Raw genomic sequence first — 15,462 nt, 5'->3', positions numbered from 1 at the left:
ACACACTCCTATGACGTTGCCTTGACAAATACATTAAAAAATCGATTGTTGCGGCGTGGACGGAAAGTTTCTTGGTCGTGCCCTGTTAATCTTGGACTTGATGTCGGCATGTTGATAAATTCTCCTGATACCCTCTGGCATGTTCAAGCAGGAGCTGTTATCCTCACTGTACCAACTCAACTGTTCCTCGAAGCTTCGATAGAGTAAATTTTCATACAGAGATGCGACTTGAGGGCCGTTGAGAAGGGAGCAATTAAATTTTCTGTGCTTTTGCAGTATATCGAGAAAGGCATTGACGGCGGCGCGTCGCACGTCCTCGTCCTCGTCGCTGAACAGTGCCACTACTGCCGTGAGAATCTCGTCAGGCACAACCGGTTGTTGACCTAAAGCTTTAACGACAGCAATCCGTATATACTTGTCCTTATCGTTAAGCCGTACCGCTGCCGCTATAAAAATCTTATCAGGCAGGGCCGGTCGTTGACTTATTAAGGCTGTAATTGTAGCTCCTCGCACATACCTATCCTTGTCATCAAGCCGTGCCGCTATTACCGTGAGGATCTTATCAGGCAGGGCCGGTTGCCGACTCAAGGCTACAACAGTGGCCCGTCGCACGTCCCTATCCTCGTCATTAAGCCGTGCCGCTACTATCGTGAGGATCTTATTAGGCAGGGCCGGTTGCCGACTTAAGGCTTCAACGGCGGTGCGTCGTGCGTCCCCATTTTTACTATCAAGCCGTGCCGCTATTATCGTGAGAATCTCATAAGGCAGGCCCGGTCGCCCACCTAAAGTAATAATAGTAGCCTGCTGCACGTCCCCCTCCGCGTCATTAATTCGTGCTGTTATTGCCGTGAGAATATTATTAGGCAGGGCCGGTCGCCCACCTAAAGTTATAATAGCGGCGCGCCGCACGTTTTTATCCTCGTCATCAAGTCGTGCTGTTACCGCTATAAAAACCTCATCAGGCAGAGCTGGTCGCCCACCTAAGGCTATAACAGCGGCGTATCGCACATCCCACTTCTCGTCATTAAGCCGTGCTGCTACTGCTAAAAAAATCTTATCAGGTAAGGCCGGTCGCCCACCTAAAGCTTCAACAGCGGCGTATCGCACATCCCACTCCTTGTCTTTAAGTCGTGCTGTTACTGCTATGAGAATTTTATTAGGTAGGGCTAGTTGCCTACCTAAGACTATAACAGCGGCGTGTCGTATATACCACTTCTCGTTATTAAGTTGTGCTGTTACCGCTGTAAGAATCTTATTAGGTAAAGCTTGTCGCCTACTTAAAGCTTCAACAGCAGCGTCTCGTACATCCCGATTATCGTCGGTAAGCCGTGCTACTACTATCATAAGAATCTTTTTAGGTAGGGCCAGTTGTTCACCTAAGACTTTAATAGCGGCAACTCGCACGTACCACTCCCTATCTTTAAGCCGTGCTATTACCGCCATAAGAATCCATGTCTCGTTAAATAGGGCTAGTTGCTGACCTAAGGCTGTAATAGCCGCGCTTCGCACGTCTCTTTTTTTATCGCTAAGCCGTGCTACTACCTCTAGAAGAACCTTCTCAGGTAAGGCCGGTCGCCCACCTAGAACTATAACAGCGGCTTGTCGTACATACCACTCCTCGTCGTTAAACCGTGCCGCCACCGCCGTGAGGATCTCGTGAGGTAGGGCCGGACGCTGATCTAACGCCTTAATAATAGCGACTCGCACGTAGCTGTCCTCATCGTTAAGCCGTGCCAGTACCGCTGTGAGGATCCATGTCTTGTCCGGCAGGGCCCGTCGCTGACCTACTAAGGCTTTAATCGCGGCGCCTCTCACGTACCTATCCTTGTCGTTGAGCCGTGCCGCCACCGCCGTGAGGATCTTGTCAGGTATGGCCGGTCGCCCAGTTAGCGACTGTAAAATTGTTTTCTGAGCATGATCAGACCCCTCTAGTAAGGCAGCATCCAACGCTCTCTCGGGAAACTCCATTTCGCTTGCTAGCTGCGCACTCCCCTTAAAGTCGCACTCGAAAAGCAGCCACTCGGACAGCTTTTGTTCCAAGTCCTCCCTCATTCGCAACCACTCGGGCGACCTCTGTTCTAGGTTCTCCCGCATTGGTACGCTACCCGATATTTCGCTCAAGCAATGCATAACCAGTCGTTGATGGGTAGGACCCAAAAGATCAAGCGGTTCGTCCTCGATCATCCGGAAAAAGCGTTGTATATCCTGTCCTGGCCCGACGTTGCTTCTGATATCAAGCAAGCCGGCAACAAAACGCCAAAAGATGTCGTACCGTGCTGTATACTTGTGTTTCCGAAGAAACTCTGTGGGACCGGTCGGCATTGTCTCCGTGTACTTACTGCCCAATGCAAGACACTGGAGTTGTCCATTATTCTTCCACTGTCGCACAAAATACCTTGCCGCGAAGTACTCTTGAAAAGTCAGATGTATAAAGTGGTAATTTCGGTCCTCGGACATTGATGATGGGTCTGATGTTCGCATGAAAGAGAGTTGTGCAAGAGTCTCGTCGAGCGACAATTTGATCAAATGCGACGCGGCAGGCAAATTCTTGGCTATCTGGTTTCGATGAGTTCGTGTGAAGTCCATAATGTCGCAGTGTAGACCGTTAAAGGCAAGACACTCAAGACGTGCGCTGTCATTCTCGACCTCGTCCTCGATTTCGACGTCTTGGGCTGATGCGACATAGTTCTCGTCCAATCTCTCTAGTCGCACGATATCCTTCCTCCATAACCTTTGCACGATAGCTTCATATATACCCGTCATAGTATTGGGCAAATTTCCCCGATCCAAGTCTTTCCAGGTATAACAAAGCGCATCAAGCTGAATCGGGATCCGAATAAGACCCTGGAGAAGCCAGTGATCTCGAATGAAGAGCTGGATCTTGTCGACTGTTTCCTGATCAATTTCAGGCGTTTTTGCATCGGCAAAGTCGGTAAAGGTCTTCTCGATATACTCCTCCACTTGGTCTGGGTAAAATCCTATCGTTTCCAATTCTAGATCTGGAGCTCGGATCCAAGAAGGAAGGCTAGCGTTGGGCCGGGATGTAATAATAACGTTGGGAATTTGTAAGAGAAATATGAGAAATTTGTGCATTTCGTTGCTCGGTCGCATGCCCTCAGAAACTTCATCCAGGCCATCCAGGATAAACAGGGTTGTAGCAAACTTGGTAATATGCAATGTCTCTTCAAGTTGTTTGGCGAGGGCTTCACGATTCGGTGCATTAGAGAAAAAATCTCGGAGGAACAGACCCTCAAGATGGTACCCATTGTCAGGTTTTCGTTTCAGGCTCCTTAGGGGCACCCAAAGAACGCGGTCGAAGATGTTCGTCCACTCACCCCAGGCGCCTCGGGTAAACTCGTGGACAATCTTCTTGCACAAGGTCGTCTTGCCAACACCGGCACGTCCTCGAATCAAGATTCTTCTTGGTTTTATCGTTTTACTTTGGGGTCGTTTGCGGTCGTTGAATAATGTCGCCAACTCAACCTGTGTCGTCTTGTCTGGCGTCTCAACTTTCTGTCGAGCGAGGATCGAAAACGGGGAGTGCTGTGGAGTTAAGTCTTCCCCATCTGATCCTTTCTCTATGCGATCCGCTTCTCCGTTGGATGTTTCTATAATGGCGAGGTTGATGTAGCACTGGTCCATTGACAGATGGTTGCCTGAGAGCCGCACTATGTTGAGCTTGTCTCGATAGTGTTCGTTTTGGATCCAGGCATCCGGTCCTGGGGGGTTCGTTAGCAGGATGTCTGTACACAGGTACGTAATGTGACAATCTACGCCTGGCAGCACGCGGTCACGGAAGCGTGTACTGATACATTGAAGGTTACTGAAAGAAATACATTTGCTAACCCCGCTGCAGTGCCTCTTCGGCGAACTCTTTTAAGTAATAGGATACAATCTCAAAAGCCGGGTCCTCCGGCCCTGCAAACTTGTTTAACAATCCGTGCCTGACGGCCAAATCAGATCGTGGTTGGCCTTGAAGGCAAGCTGAGTATTCTGGAACAAGCTGCTGAAGTTAGCCACAGTAACAGGATGATATATTGCTGGTGTACCTTACGATGCCCGTATCATGCTTGCCAAGCGCCTTGCGAAATTCAGGTGTTAATTCTTTGAGAACTTTCTTGAAGTCCGTTCGGCGTGTCTCGTAAAAGCATATAATTGGAAACTTGAACATCTTGCTATTGGCCATTTCGCAGAACTGCTGGACAACCTCATCAAGTTGTTTACGTTCGCTGTCGTTGTTGTTCAGATACTTGACCAACTCGTCGGCTGTTTCCCCCCCTGATGATATTGCAATATTGAGACGCAGCTGCGTAGAAGTAATAAAGCCTTTATTACTACCTTGAAAGGGTGTTCCTAGAAATGCAATACCGACGGTCGACTTGAGGATGTTCTGGTACTTGCTGTGGCCTTCCGATGCCCGGTGAAGCGCCTTCTATGAGTCAGTGCTAATTTACCTAAAGGTTATTAGGTCCTACCTTGGAAAGTAATAAGCCACCAAAGCAGGAGGCAACGAAAATGAGGGGTCGATTAATAGCGTCCTGTACATCGTTAGATCGTATTGCCAAGGCAGGGAACTATGAAATTCCACCTTTGATCTTCGGATGTGCAACTTTTCCAGTAAACCGTCGGCATGGCCAAGCAAACCTTGAGCAGCCGCATCTTTGTCGAAGTTCGCGTTCCAGTCGTACGTAAAGATGCGAGCGCTTGGGATAACCGAAGGCAGCATACTGCGATCTTGCAGCCAGTGGACTTCTCCAGACTTAGGGTCGCCGTCCTTCTTCCATGCCACCCATGTTTTTGGTGAGTGCGTGTCCAAGCCGTGGATGGCAACGATGCTGCCCTATGTTAGAAGGTGTCGGGAAGGCAAGCACAAAGGTAGACGAACTCTATGTTGGGTGTGCCAGGATCAGTATTTCGACCGCAGTATACCTCCTTCAGCCCGAGCCTCCGTGGCTCCGCATTCCCCTTGCTATTTATTGACTGAAAGGCCTCCATGCCCGCCTCCTTGTTCCGGGTTATTGTTGTGATACTGGCTCGAAGCCCCGAAGTTTCGAGCTGAGACGAACAAAGCAAGCAACTGTCAGGAAGGAGAAGAATTTACATTCCCCACGCTCAACGCAGCCGTCAGTATGACTATGCACCAAGGGTCTACCGGTACCACATCGATAGAATATGTGACGGGTACGATGTCCAGCTGTTCGAGGGGAGAGTTACTCAAGAAGTTCCCTACTCATTGTTGGCTGGGGTCATGTTTCTTAAGCCCTACAGCTGGGGCCAGGGCGGCGCAGCCAGTAGTGCCGACAGAAAGCTTCCCGCACCAAGCGATAATTCATTCAGCCGCATCGTAGACGAACGAGGGTGAGCTCTCCTGAGCGAATAAAGATAATTCGAAGAGTGAGGCTAGCTGTGATGTCTTTCTGCAGTTCGGTCATTTTCTGCTCGCCCGTGTCTCAGTAATGGGGGGAGACCTCTGCTTAGCCAATAACCAGGATGAATATTATGTGAGAATGGAACACCGCAGAGTACTCCGTATGTGATATGTGATAGCTTTCTGTACCCAGGAATGGGCCAATTGCTCTACGGAATAAGCTCCATAGAGAATCAACTGCCGAAGCGCCGCTAACCAAAGAATACAGAGGGCGTCAAGCAGGGCTCATTTGTACAGTTCACGCTGGTGAGGCAGTATGCGAACATCAAAGGCAGCATTGGTGTAATGGAGCGATTGTACCGGAAATCTCTCATTGTTTACTTAGTCCTTGGTCCCTGTTGTGGTCAGCCTTCGCACAGCTCGTGGGCTTGGCAGCTACGTCACTCACTCATATCACACCATAGTGCAAAGCATCTCAGCACATTTCAAAATACCAAGCATCAGGGGTTGCATCTAAAATCAAGTCAGGCAAGCAACCATGCCGGGAAGTCCTTCCCAATCCAGGTACTCCTTACACGGGTAGTCTTTTTATGTATTTATGCACGTGCATGATGACGCTCTTCGTCCTGCTTTGAGCTACGGACTTATTGTCAAAAGACGAAAATGCAGAAACAGTAAACAAGTTGTCATTGGTACATGCCAGAGGGAAAGCCATTTCATTCTCAATCAGTTGCGTTGGCGCGCATACCAGACAACATGTCCAGGATTAGCCAAAGCGACTTCAATGTATGCAACTGTGAAACGTGGTCTTGACGTCGTTCTAAATTTTCCTGTTTATCAAAACTATTCTTTAACTCTATCCAAAACGGTCCACATAGAAGGTCAAACACACAAACATTTCTTTTGCGTCCACAATAATGCGACGCCTGACAATAGCCATGGGCCAAACTTGCCTACATGTTCAAAAGAAACTTGGCCCCAGGTTCGCTGCACACATAGATGACATCGTGAGAGTTGGAGAATCCATTGAACTGGGTGGCCGAGCACTTGGTGTACGCACCCATATCCTCAAAGTATAGCCAGTCACCAACGTTGAGGATAGTCTCGAAACGAATGCTCTCACTAATGCGATCAATACCATCACAAGTGGGGCCCCAGACCGAGTATTCGACTCCCTCGCCAGCGTTGCAGGCGTTAGCTGACGCCGTATTGTAGAGTGTGCGTCCGTTCGATCGGAGGATCTTAGCTACCGGGTGCTGGTGATCAAACATGATGCTGGAGAAGTTGCCATAAACACCATCGTTGATGTAGACCATGTAGCCCTTGCCATCAAGGGTAGGGTCCTCAACAGTACGGCGAGCAATGATGTTGCAGGCAATGGTGAACGCCGTGGAGACATAGTAACGGCCTGGCTCGGCAATGATGTCGATACCGTTACCGGCAGGGAAGAACTCGTCCAACGCATCACGGAGAACACTCGACATCTGCTCAAATGTATCTCCACAGAACCCACCACCCACGTCAAGGGTGCGCATGGTAAAGCCAAACTCAGCAGCTTGCTGGAACACGGCGTGGGCATCCCGAACGGCCTTGTAGAAGGCAAGGGGGTCGGAAGCACCAGATCCGACGTGGAAGCTAACACCGACCACGTTAAGCCCTAGGTTCTTGGCGACAGCCAGCAGGCTCTCAGTGGTATCCATGGCAGCACCAAACTTCATGCTGAGGCGGCAAAGGCTAGAGGCATCGTCGGTCATGATGCGCAGGAACAGCTCGGCTTCCGGGTAGAGCTTCGCAATCTTGTACAGTTCGTCGGCGTTGTCAAATGTCATCTGCTTGACCCCTGCATTCTTAACGAAGCGAACGTACGAGTTCGTCTTGCATGGTTGAGCATAGATGATGCGCTCAGGGGTGGTTCCCATAGCTAGCACCTGCTCAATCTCCCCTTTGGAGGCACAGTCAAATCCGGCGCCAAGTTCAGCCAAAAGACGAAGCACCTTGGGGTCCGGGTTGCACTTGACGGCTAGGCTATGTTAGCAACGAGATATGCCTGCGAATAGTCATGTAGGATGAAGGGATACAACTCACCATAGAACGGTTTGATGCGAGGCAGGTTCTTCTTCCATCGGAGGTGCTGCCGATAGACCTCGCCAAGGTCAGCGACAAAGAAGGTATCCTCATCGCCAGGTTCGCAGAGCTCATGGTCAACAGACTCCGCACGATTGTGAAGGGCCTCGCCAATTAGCTGCTTTGGGTCAATGAAAACATTGTTATGAAGGTAGTCCGCCAAAAGCGGCTTCTTCATTGACATATGATTATGTGTAACATTTTGATGGTTGTCAAGGATAGCCGTTGCCATAACCATATCCCTAGTGTTGATCCCAGGGGGAAGTTATCCGAGAGTGCTGTTTGTCGCCGGGGAATATATGTATCTCGTCTAACTGTCCGTTGACTGGAGTTGACGAGTTGTTTGGTACAGACAACAAGTGCTCAAAGAACCTCAAGGGGGAAAGCCGTCAAAAAGATTGACGGGGTTGCCTGGAATATATAGCTGACGTAGAATAGACTCAAACTCACTAAGTGAGCTAGGGTGGTGTTAAGGGGGTCGGAACGGATAGCAAACTGTTCCTTCAGTGGATTGGCGAGGCCTCCTCGACTCTTCCTCGGTAAGAGGAAGAACCTCAGGGATCCTCCTATGCGGCAGCTGGTACGATTCTGAAGTCAAGATGGGGGGCTGGAACACCGGTTCGCCGAACAACAGGAAAGCCTCGAGAAGCTTAGGGGCTTTCAGCACGGGTGTAGGGAGGAGGGATAGCGTTGATGATGTGGGCAGTCTTTCGAAGACTGAAATCTTGGTCACTGACAAATGTAACGGCCTGGGGAGCCGTGGCGAAGGCGGTTGCCTTTGAAGAGACCAAAGGCAAGTCGAGGGGTGCTGTGGTGGGCCGGGGTAAGCTCTATAGTGAATCAAAAAAGTCAGTACTTGGCCTTCTCCAAGAAACGGTAGCCGGCAATGGTGTGTAATGGCGTGCTATAACAATGTGTACTTTAGTGTCCCTGAACCCGACAGATGGGACAAAGGTACACGAGTGTAGACAGCAGCAGGCAGGTGTAAGTGCGTAGAAAGAACCAGCAGCCCTCGCAAACACGTAAAAAAACAGTGCACCCGACGCCCGGCTCACTAGAGCGAACAGCAACACTGCCACTCGATTGCACTCGTGTACGCCGTCGTCGTGGCCACTTTGGCCGATGGCCGATGAGCGGGTTTGGCCCTCGGGAGAAATGTGCCGTGGCACGGGCAATTTGGCGTGACAGTACGGACTGACTGCAACACTGGAGAAGCGGCCAGCGGCCAAAGCTAGACTAACCTGAGATCAAGAGTCCAGAGCGGTTGCAATGCAATTGACGATCAAAAGCGGGCAGTTGAGAAGACGGCCTCACAGTGGAAGATGCGGTTGGGCGGTCTGTGGAATTGTTGATGCCGGAGACAAAAATAAAACTGAGCGTCTTGTGTTGTGTGCAAACAAGGTTTTGTCACGGAGGGGCGGCAGCCAGGTTTTATTCCGGCACGCGCAAAGCCACTTGCGCACATGTGCAGCCCGCTGCTTGCCCCAGCCCGAGTCAATCAGCGGACCAGCATTCATGGGCCAAGTCTGTCTGTCTGCGGGAGCTGGCAACCGCTCCATGTCTCCAGTCCGGTGTCCTTTGGATTTTCGTCAACATCGGGACCGCTCCTGCTCCTCTGACTTCTTCTGGTGGCGCAGCTCCACCATGGCCGCCAAAATTTTCGCTCGTCCTCTTCGCTCACCCTCTGTTCTTGACTTTGGTCCCGGTTTTCGACCCCACAGTTGTCCTGTGCTGGCTGTCTTTGCCCGCCCTGCGTGTCGTTTTGCATGAATCCCTCTGCTCTGACTCCCAACTCCTGGCCAGCAGCGTCATCGCCGCCATGTAATTGCCATTGACAAATGAGCTTGCGAGTTGCTGTCTATACACCCGCCGACAGGCCATCCGGCCACCATTTCTAGTCCCAGTCCACCTCCCCCTGCAGCAAGACGAACCTCGAAGCCCAGCCAGTCTCCCACATTTCTGTCAGTTGAAGCTGTATCCGGTTACTCAAATCTATGCCAAGGAAAATGGAACAACAGACCAGCGAGTTCAGAACCAGCGCACGCATACACCCACAGGAGACAAATCCTGAAGATGATGTTGCAGCCAACAACCGCCCTTCCTACTTAAGTAGGACACGACATCAACACCTCACCTCACCTCACCTCACCTCGGTACCTGCGCCTAGAACGATCCCTGAAACCCAGGCAGACACCACAGTTACCAAGCAGGCACTCGGCTTCTGCTTCCCGCGTTCAAACCCCATCAGATACCTGGCAATCAGGCTTTATTCTATTATATAATGATTTATTGGTGCGGAGTATATACTTTGTATTAGGGATATACATTTTACCATAAATTACCTACCTACGTAGGTATATATGGGGAGAGTCTAAATACCTGAGTCAATATTGACAGTAAATAATGGGATGAGCGCACCCAGCAACAAAAGAGTGAGCAGGCCAAGTAAACCACCAGTCAATACTATTCATTGGACGATCCACTCTTGGGCACAAATAGGCACACAGGTATTAGGCCATGTCAATATGATGGCTGCTCTGCCTAGACTCCCCAGTCCTCCCGCCTCACTCCCCTACGCGAAAAGGCTCAACCTCAGCTAGCAGTACGAGTAGTAGCCTTGAGTTTGCGTGATATGCTTTCGTTGCTGCACTCCGAGGTTGCTTAAGTTCCGATTTGTGTTTAACCATTGTTGCATGCAGGCTACATCATGCTGCCCGGGTCAAATTTAAGATTGGGGAAATCGGCTATGCGAGCCGGACGCTTGGGCGCATTACCAACGCAGAACAAAGTCCATGAGGGACTTTTTTCGTCGTAGTGCAGGTGACTGAATTGTCTTGTCATCTTCCTCCATCCATGGACCGACAACAACAGCCTTGGGACATTGGTTGGTACCTTCAAGTTTTAAGCGAGACGGCACCTTCTAACCCGTTGAGCTTACGCGTTTTCATCCGTGCGAACGAGGCATACCAGTACAATGTTGTATCACTCACACCGGCTTACACTACATGGTGCCGGTTTTCCATGAAGATGTGTTGTTCTGAGGCTATAGCGTAAGATTGAAACTGGAGTCGTGTTTTCACGGACATCGTAGAGTCACATTGCCCTTTTGATGGGTCCAAAATCTGCGCACCACATGTCCGGGTCGAGGTCCACATAGTCCACGAAGCATTACCAGACAGTTATTAATGCCTCCAATGTTGCGCTATACATACATGCATACATACATACATAGGAGCTCACTAACAATACCCGCCTCGTCGTTCGTACTCGGCAGTGGAAGCACGCATGGCCGCCATCACTCACACCATCTCGGGACTCAACCGAATGATCGTCATTAGTTTCAAATCACCTCACGCTACGGCAGTGTTTCATTGACCGGCCCCTTAGCCTCATCTTGATCCCTTATTTCCGGGTGCCAAGCAGGTCTGCAGGCAGTTGCCCGATAACTACCTCCTGCAGCCTCGCGTTTAGAGGCTGAGCCAGCAAGTCTCATCTGGTGGTATCTAGTGACACATCGAATTCATGTAGGAGCCAGTCGACACCAAACCCTACAACTCGTAGCAAAGTACTTGCCCAAGCCAGAGTCTATTCCGAACGTCTACTTGCCTCGTCTCACCATGCGTAATTCACACCCCATATGTACTCAGCTCTTTAGTCCGGCAACCCAAGGCTCAAGGGCTCCGGCTCTGATAGAACGAGACAGCCCCATTTCAAATTCCCGTCTACTCTCACTCTCCAAATCACCAATCCCTTCCCGAACAAGACACCTGATGCCTGCAGGCGCCGCGGTCATCTCGTTCTGAGCGTAAATGGAATGGCAGATCCTTCAAGCGTGAGCACGTATGAATTATGAAACAGTACGTCACTTTATTCTTGCGTTGCTCTGTGGTCCATCTGTCACTGTGAAAGTTGTCCTTTCGGCAGATGGATGTATCGTATCTGAACGCGTGAATGTCAACAAGTCAATATCAGGCGAGGTAGCCGGCGAGAGCAAACAAAGTTTCGTTGGAGTATATTACATATTTGGAGATCGTCTATATATCGTCTTGCGTCTTGCGTCTTGCGTCTTGTCCATATGCGTGTATGTATATGAGGGATAAAATCGTACACTTTTGTCGTATGTTATAGCGATGGCGTGCTTGCCCAATCGCTGTATCGTAATGTCCACGGATCGTAGCATCGGGTAGTGCTTCCATAATCACCCATGCGGATGTCCAATGCATGCTTGTGCCCTAAAGCAGTCTCATTTCGGCTTGGAACTTCCGTGTTGCGAAATCATTCGCCAACTGCGACATTCATCTCCTGCGTCTTCCACGAATCATCCACCCATGACTGACGCTCGCCGAGGAAAGCCGTACGCTCCTCACCCCTTTCTATTGCGTCTACGAGATATTTCTGCGCAGCTTCCTTGACCTGGTCCTTTGACACATCCAGGAGTTGATACCTCTTCTTTTGTCTCATGTCCTCCGTGATGCCGGAGAGGAACTTGCCCATGCCCTCTTGGTTGACAGCCTTAGGTGCATCGACGGCCTGGAAGACTGAAATCTTGGCCTCCTCTAGATCACGATCCGACCATTCTTTATTGACGGCCCACCTGCCCGCATTTCGCATAATGCTCATGGTATTTTGGGGATTGGGGTCACGGTAAGAGTAGAAACCAAACAGACCATCTAGCGGCTTGTACATGGCTCCACCGCCGTAGGCTCCGCCCTTCTCGCGAATCTCGTGATGCAGGTACTTGTGGGTGAGGAGCTGTGAGAGTATTTGAAGCGGCGCGCCATCAGGCGCCGTGTAGGACACTGTCGGTACAGACAATCCTCCATAATATACTTGATAAGGTAGGGGGAAAAAAGTCTTGCGGTCAGTGGGGAGTCTCCGCGGCTCCGGGTTCTTCAAATCCGAAACACCTTGAGGGAGAGCCTTCATAAAGGACTGGAGGGAGTTAGAGTTTTGGGTTACGCTCTCGGTACCACAGGTGATTGCCGTTCGCATGTTGTCGCTTGACAGGGCAAACTGTTGGATTTGCTTCAATTTGCTGATGACGTCTTCAAACTGATCAGACTCTGGGCGCCCGGCTAGCCGAGTTACTAGTTTAACCTGGGAAAGGCCGGCAACTTGTTGGCGTAGCCATGCACTTCGTGTAATGCTTGATTCAGCATAGCCCACAGCAAAGCGATGGCCCGACGAGGCAATATCGTTAACAATGCCATCCGCGGAGGCTTGGAGCAGCTGTCTAATACGGAGGGCTGTCTCTGGAGCATCAAAATTCGTCTCCAGGACTAGCTTGTGGAGAATATCGAACATGACAGGGACATTTCGATCCAAGGCCATGCCAGTAAAAACGATGCCTTCGCTAGATGCACTGTAGTCGGTGGGTGATGGAGTGGAATGGTATCCCACAGAGACTCCGCCAGTGGTCAGCTTGATCAGGTCCTCGAGCTGCTCCATGGCCATATCCTTAGTTCCAAGGCGCATAATGCTATCCGTGAAGAGAGGAACAAGTTCTCTAAGATCGTCGGGTAAATTTTCCAAGGTATTGATGCCACGGAAATAGGTCAATCCATTCGTGGGTGCCTCATGCCACTGAATTGCTGTGCCATTTTGAACTTCGTCACGCACCACTACTGGCTCTTTCGTTCTTGGAATATCTTTCACGTGGACAGTCGGCAGACAGCTGAGATCTTCGGAATTGGTCTTATTTTGCTCGACAAGAAGCTCCTGCTCTTGCTGCTCAAACTTCTGTCGAGCCTTCTCCTCGCCCCCAGCGCTCTGAATAGCATCATCAATCCTGGAAGAAAGACGCTGCTGTTCTTCCCTTACAAGGTCCTCTCCAAAAGTAAGAGACGGTGCCATTGTGAAGATCATGGTATTGTCGTTAAGTAGGTACCTGTCAATAAGACCCTCGAGATAACCGCCTTCGGCCAGCTTCGCCTGAAATGCTGAGATGGTGTCGTTCCAGGCGAGAGAGTCAAACGGGTCGGTTCCATTGAACCACTTTGGCTTAAGTCTATTGAGCATAGAGAACCCAAAATTGGCGGTCTTGTGCTTCAGAGACAGTTCCAATTGGTGCAACGCCCCATCAATCTTAGTTTTGTCGAAGCCATTATCACGAGCCTGCTTCAATATTCCCTGGACTGTTTCCTTCAGCTTGGGAACATCGGATTCTTGAACTCCAGTCAGGCCAATGGAAAGAATTCCTCGCTTGGCAGAGCTATCATATCCCGCATTCGGGCTCCAGTCAGCTCCCATGCCAGTCTCGATTAGGCCGCGATAGAGAGGCGAGCCATAGCCATCCATCAGAAGGGTAGAGAGTAATGCGATGGAGAAAGACTCGACGACATCAGTAGTATCTCCAGTGATCCATGACACTGAAGTCTTATACTGACGATCAGGGTCGACAAGGGGATCCATGGGGCCCTTGAGTGTGACTTCGCAAGGGCCATCAAGGTCTATTGGTTGGTGAATTTCTTCATCGATATTTTTCTTTGCAAACGCCTGCAATCTAGCATCTAACTCTTGCAAATGGTCAACCAAGGGCATGTCACCATAGGTAAACAGCTTGGAGTTGCTAGGGTGGTAGTGGTTGGCGTGGAAATTCTTGAGCTGGTCGTACGTCAGGTCGGTAATCTTTTGAGGGTCGCCACCTGAGTTATTGATAGCCGGAAATATGTGATCCTGGAAACGAATATAGAAGAGATACCCAGCATCCGACATTTGGCCCTTCATTTCATTGTACACCACACCCTTAAACACCAGTTTCTTGCTCTCGGCAGTCTCTCCAAGAGGGTTCTCGGGCCCGATCCTCCACCCCTCTTGGGTGAAATCAGACTGTTTAAGCAGTGGATGCAAGGTAGAATCCAGATATACAGACATGAGATTCTTGAAGTCCTGCGCATTTGTGGTCGCAAACGGGTAAAAAGTGTGGTCGGAGGCTGTAAAGGCGTTCATGAAGTTGGATAGAGTCCGGGGTAGCATCTTGAAAAAGGGATCGCGAATGGGATACTTGTTGCTACCGCATAGAGTCGTGTGCTCGAGAATATGCGGAACACCGGTGTCGTCCGGAGGGTTCGTCTTAAAGCCGATGGAGAAAACATTGTTGCTGTCTTCTCGAGCAATGTGCAGGTAGTCAGCACCAGTCTTATCGTGTTGCAGATGCAATGCCGTCAGTTCCAACTCAGGGACATGTTTGGAGCGCACAAGGGTGAAGCCATGAAGCTTGTCGCCTGGCTTGGGATATTGCGACAGCTCTGTAACAGCTTTGCGAGCTGCGTTGGCAGCATTTCGAAGCATGATGGCCCGAGTCGCCAAGAAGTATGAATGGAGGCGAATGATCCTAATAATACAATAGTATACAGAAAGAGGTCGATCAGAAATTCAAACACACGCGCTGCATCCAGGACAGATCACTCACGGGTGTACCGGAGCAAAGTGTGGAGCTGGAATTGCTTGAATATTGACCAGAGACTCCGGATGTTGGCGAAGATGGTGACGGAGGCCCCAGCCCCGAGGGCATAATAAAAGTTCCAAGGGATTGCGAGCCTTAGTCATACTTGACGCCACATGCAGAAGCCGGTTATTGGACTGAGAGCATGGTGCGCAGAGCCAGGTACTCGCTCAGCTGCAGACAATTGACGGCTTCAGCGGAACCTTCAGTGGAGCTCAAGACGGATTGCCAGCGAATGATGACCAGACATTTACTGTCAGTCCAGTACAGCAAGGCAAGGCCTGATAGTGTCATAACAGAGTCCCACAGGCTCACACGTGTCTTGCCCCTAATGCACTAATGCCATTCCTCGATGCCCTTCTCGGCCTCAGTAAAAACGGATTTGAATACGCCCACGCAATCGACTTCGACATCCGTGCGAAGACTGCTCACTCGCCCGCAGTCTGTCTGCTCGCTCAACTTCTCATAATCTGATCTCTCTCTGCAGCGCAAGTATCCGCATCTGTAAGTGATCATTCTACTCAAA

General features: G+C 50.3%; 3 protein-coding genes across 3 annotated transcripts; all 3 read right to left on the bottom strand.

The window, feature by feature from the left end:
- Positions 1 to 33: 33 nt before the first annotated feature.
- On the bottom strand, positions 34 to 4,995 carry MAA_06161 (nacht nucleoside triphosphatase; the record flags this gene model as incomplete). Its single annotated transcript, XM_007824159.2, has 6 exons — positions 34 to 3,719; positions 3,847 to 4,003; positions 4,055 to 4,432; positions 4,476 to 4,538; positions 4,589 to 4,835; positions 4,886 to 4,995. 6 exons carry the CDS (start codon positions 4,993 to 4,995, stop codon positions 34 to 36), a joined length of 4,641 nt encoding a protein of 1,546 aa, XP_007822350.2.
- A 1,326-nt stretch (positions 4,996 to 6,321) lies between these two features.
- On the bottom strand, positions 6,322 to 7,730 carry MAA_06162 (ornithine decarboxylase; the record flags this gene model as incomplete). The annotated part of the gene is made up of 2 exons (XM_007824160.1): positions 6,322 to 7,388; positions 7,454 to 7,730. 2 exons carry the CDS (start codon positions 7,728 to 7,730, stop codon positions 6,322 to 6,324), a joined length of 1,344 nt encoding a protein of 447 aa, XP_007822351.1.
- Positions 7,731 to 11,767: 4,037 nt separating this feature from the next.
- MAA_06163 (peptidase M16C associated) lies at positions 11,768 to 14,782 on the bottom strand (the record flags this gene model as incomplete). The annotated part of the gene is made up of 1 exon (XM_007824161.1): positions 11,768 to 14,782. The coding sequence occupies one exon, from the start codon at positions 14,780 to 14,782 to the stop codon at positions 11,768 to 11,770; it is 3,015 nt and encodes a 1,004-aa protein (XP_007822352.1).
- Positions 14,783 to 15,462: the final 680 nt, after the last annotated feature.

Source organism: Metarhizium robertsii (assembly GCF_000187425.2).
Source record: "Metarhizium robertsii ARSEF 23 chromosome Unknown MAA_Scf_6, whole genome shotgun sequence".
Classification (NCBI taxonomy): domain Eukaryota; kingdom Fungi; phylum Ascomycota; class Sordariomycetes; order Hypocreales; family Clavicipitaceae; genus Metarhizium; species Metarhizium robertsii.
The sequence above is the reverse complement of the archived record's forward strand: the minus strand, read 5'-3'. Positions and strand labels throughout refer to the sequence as shown.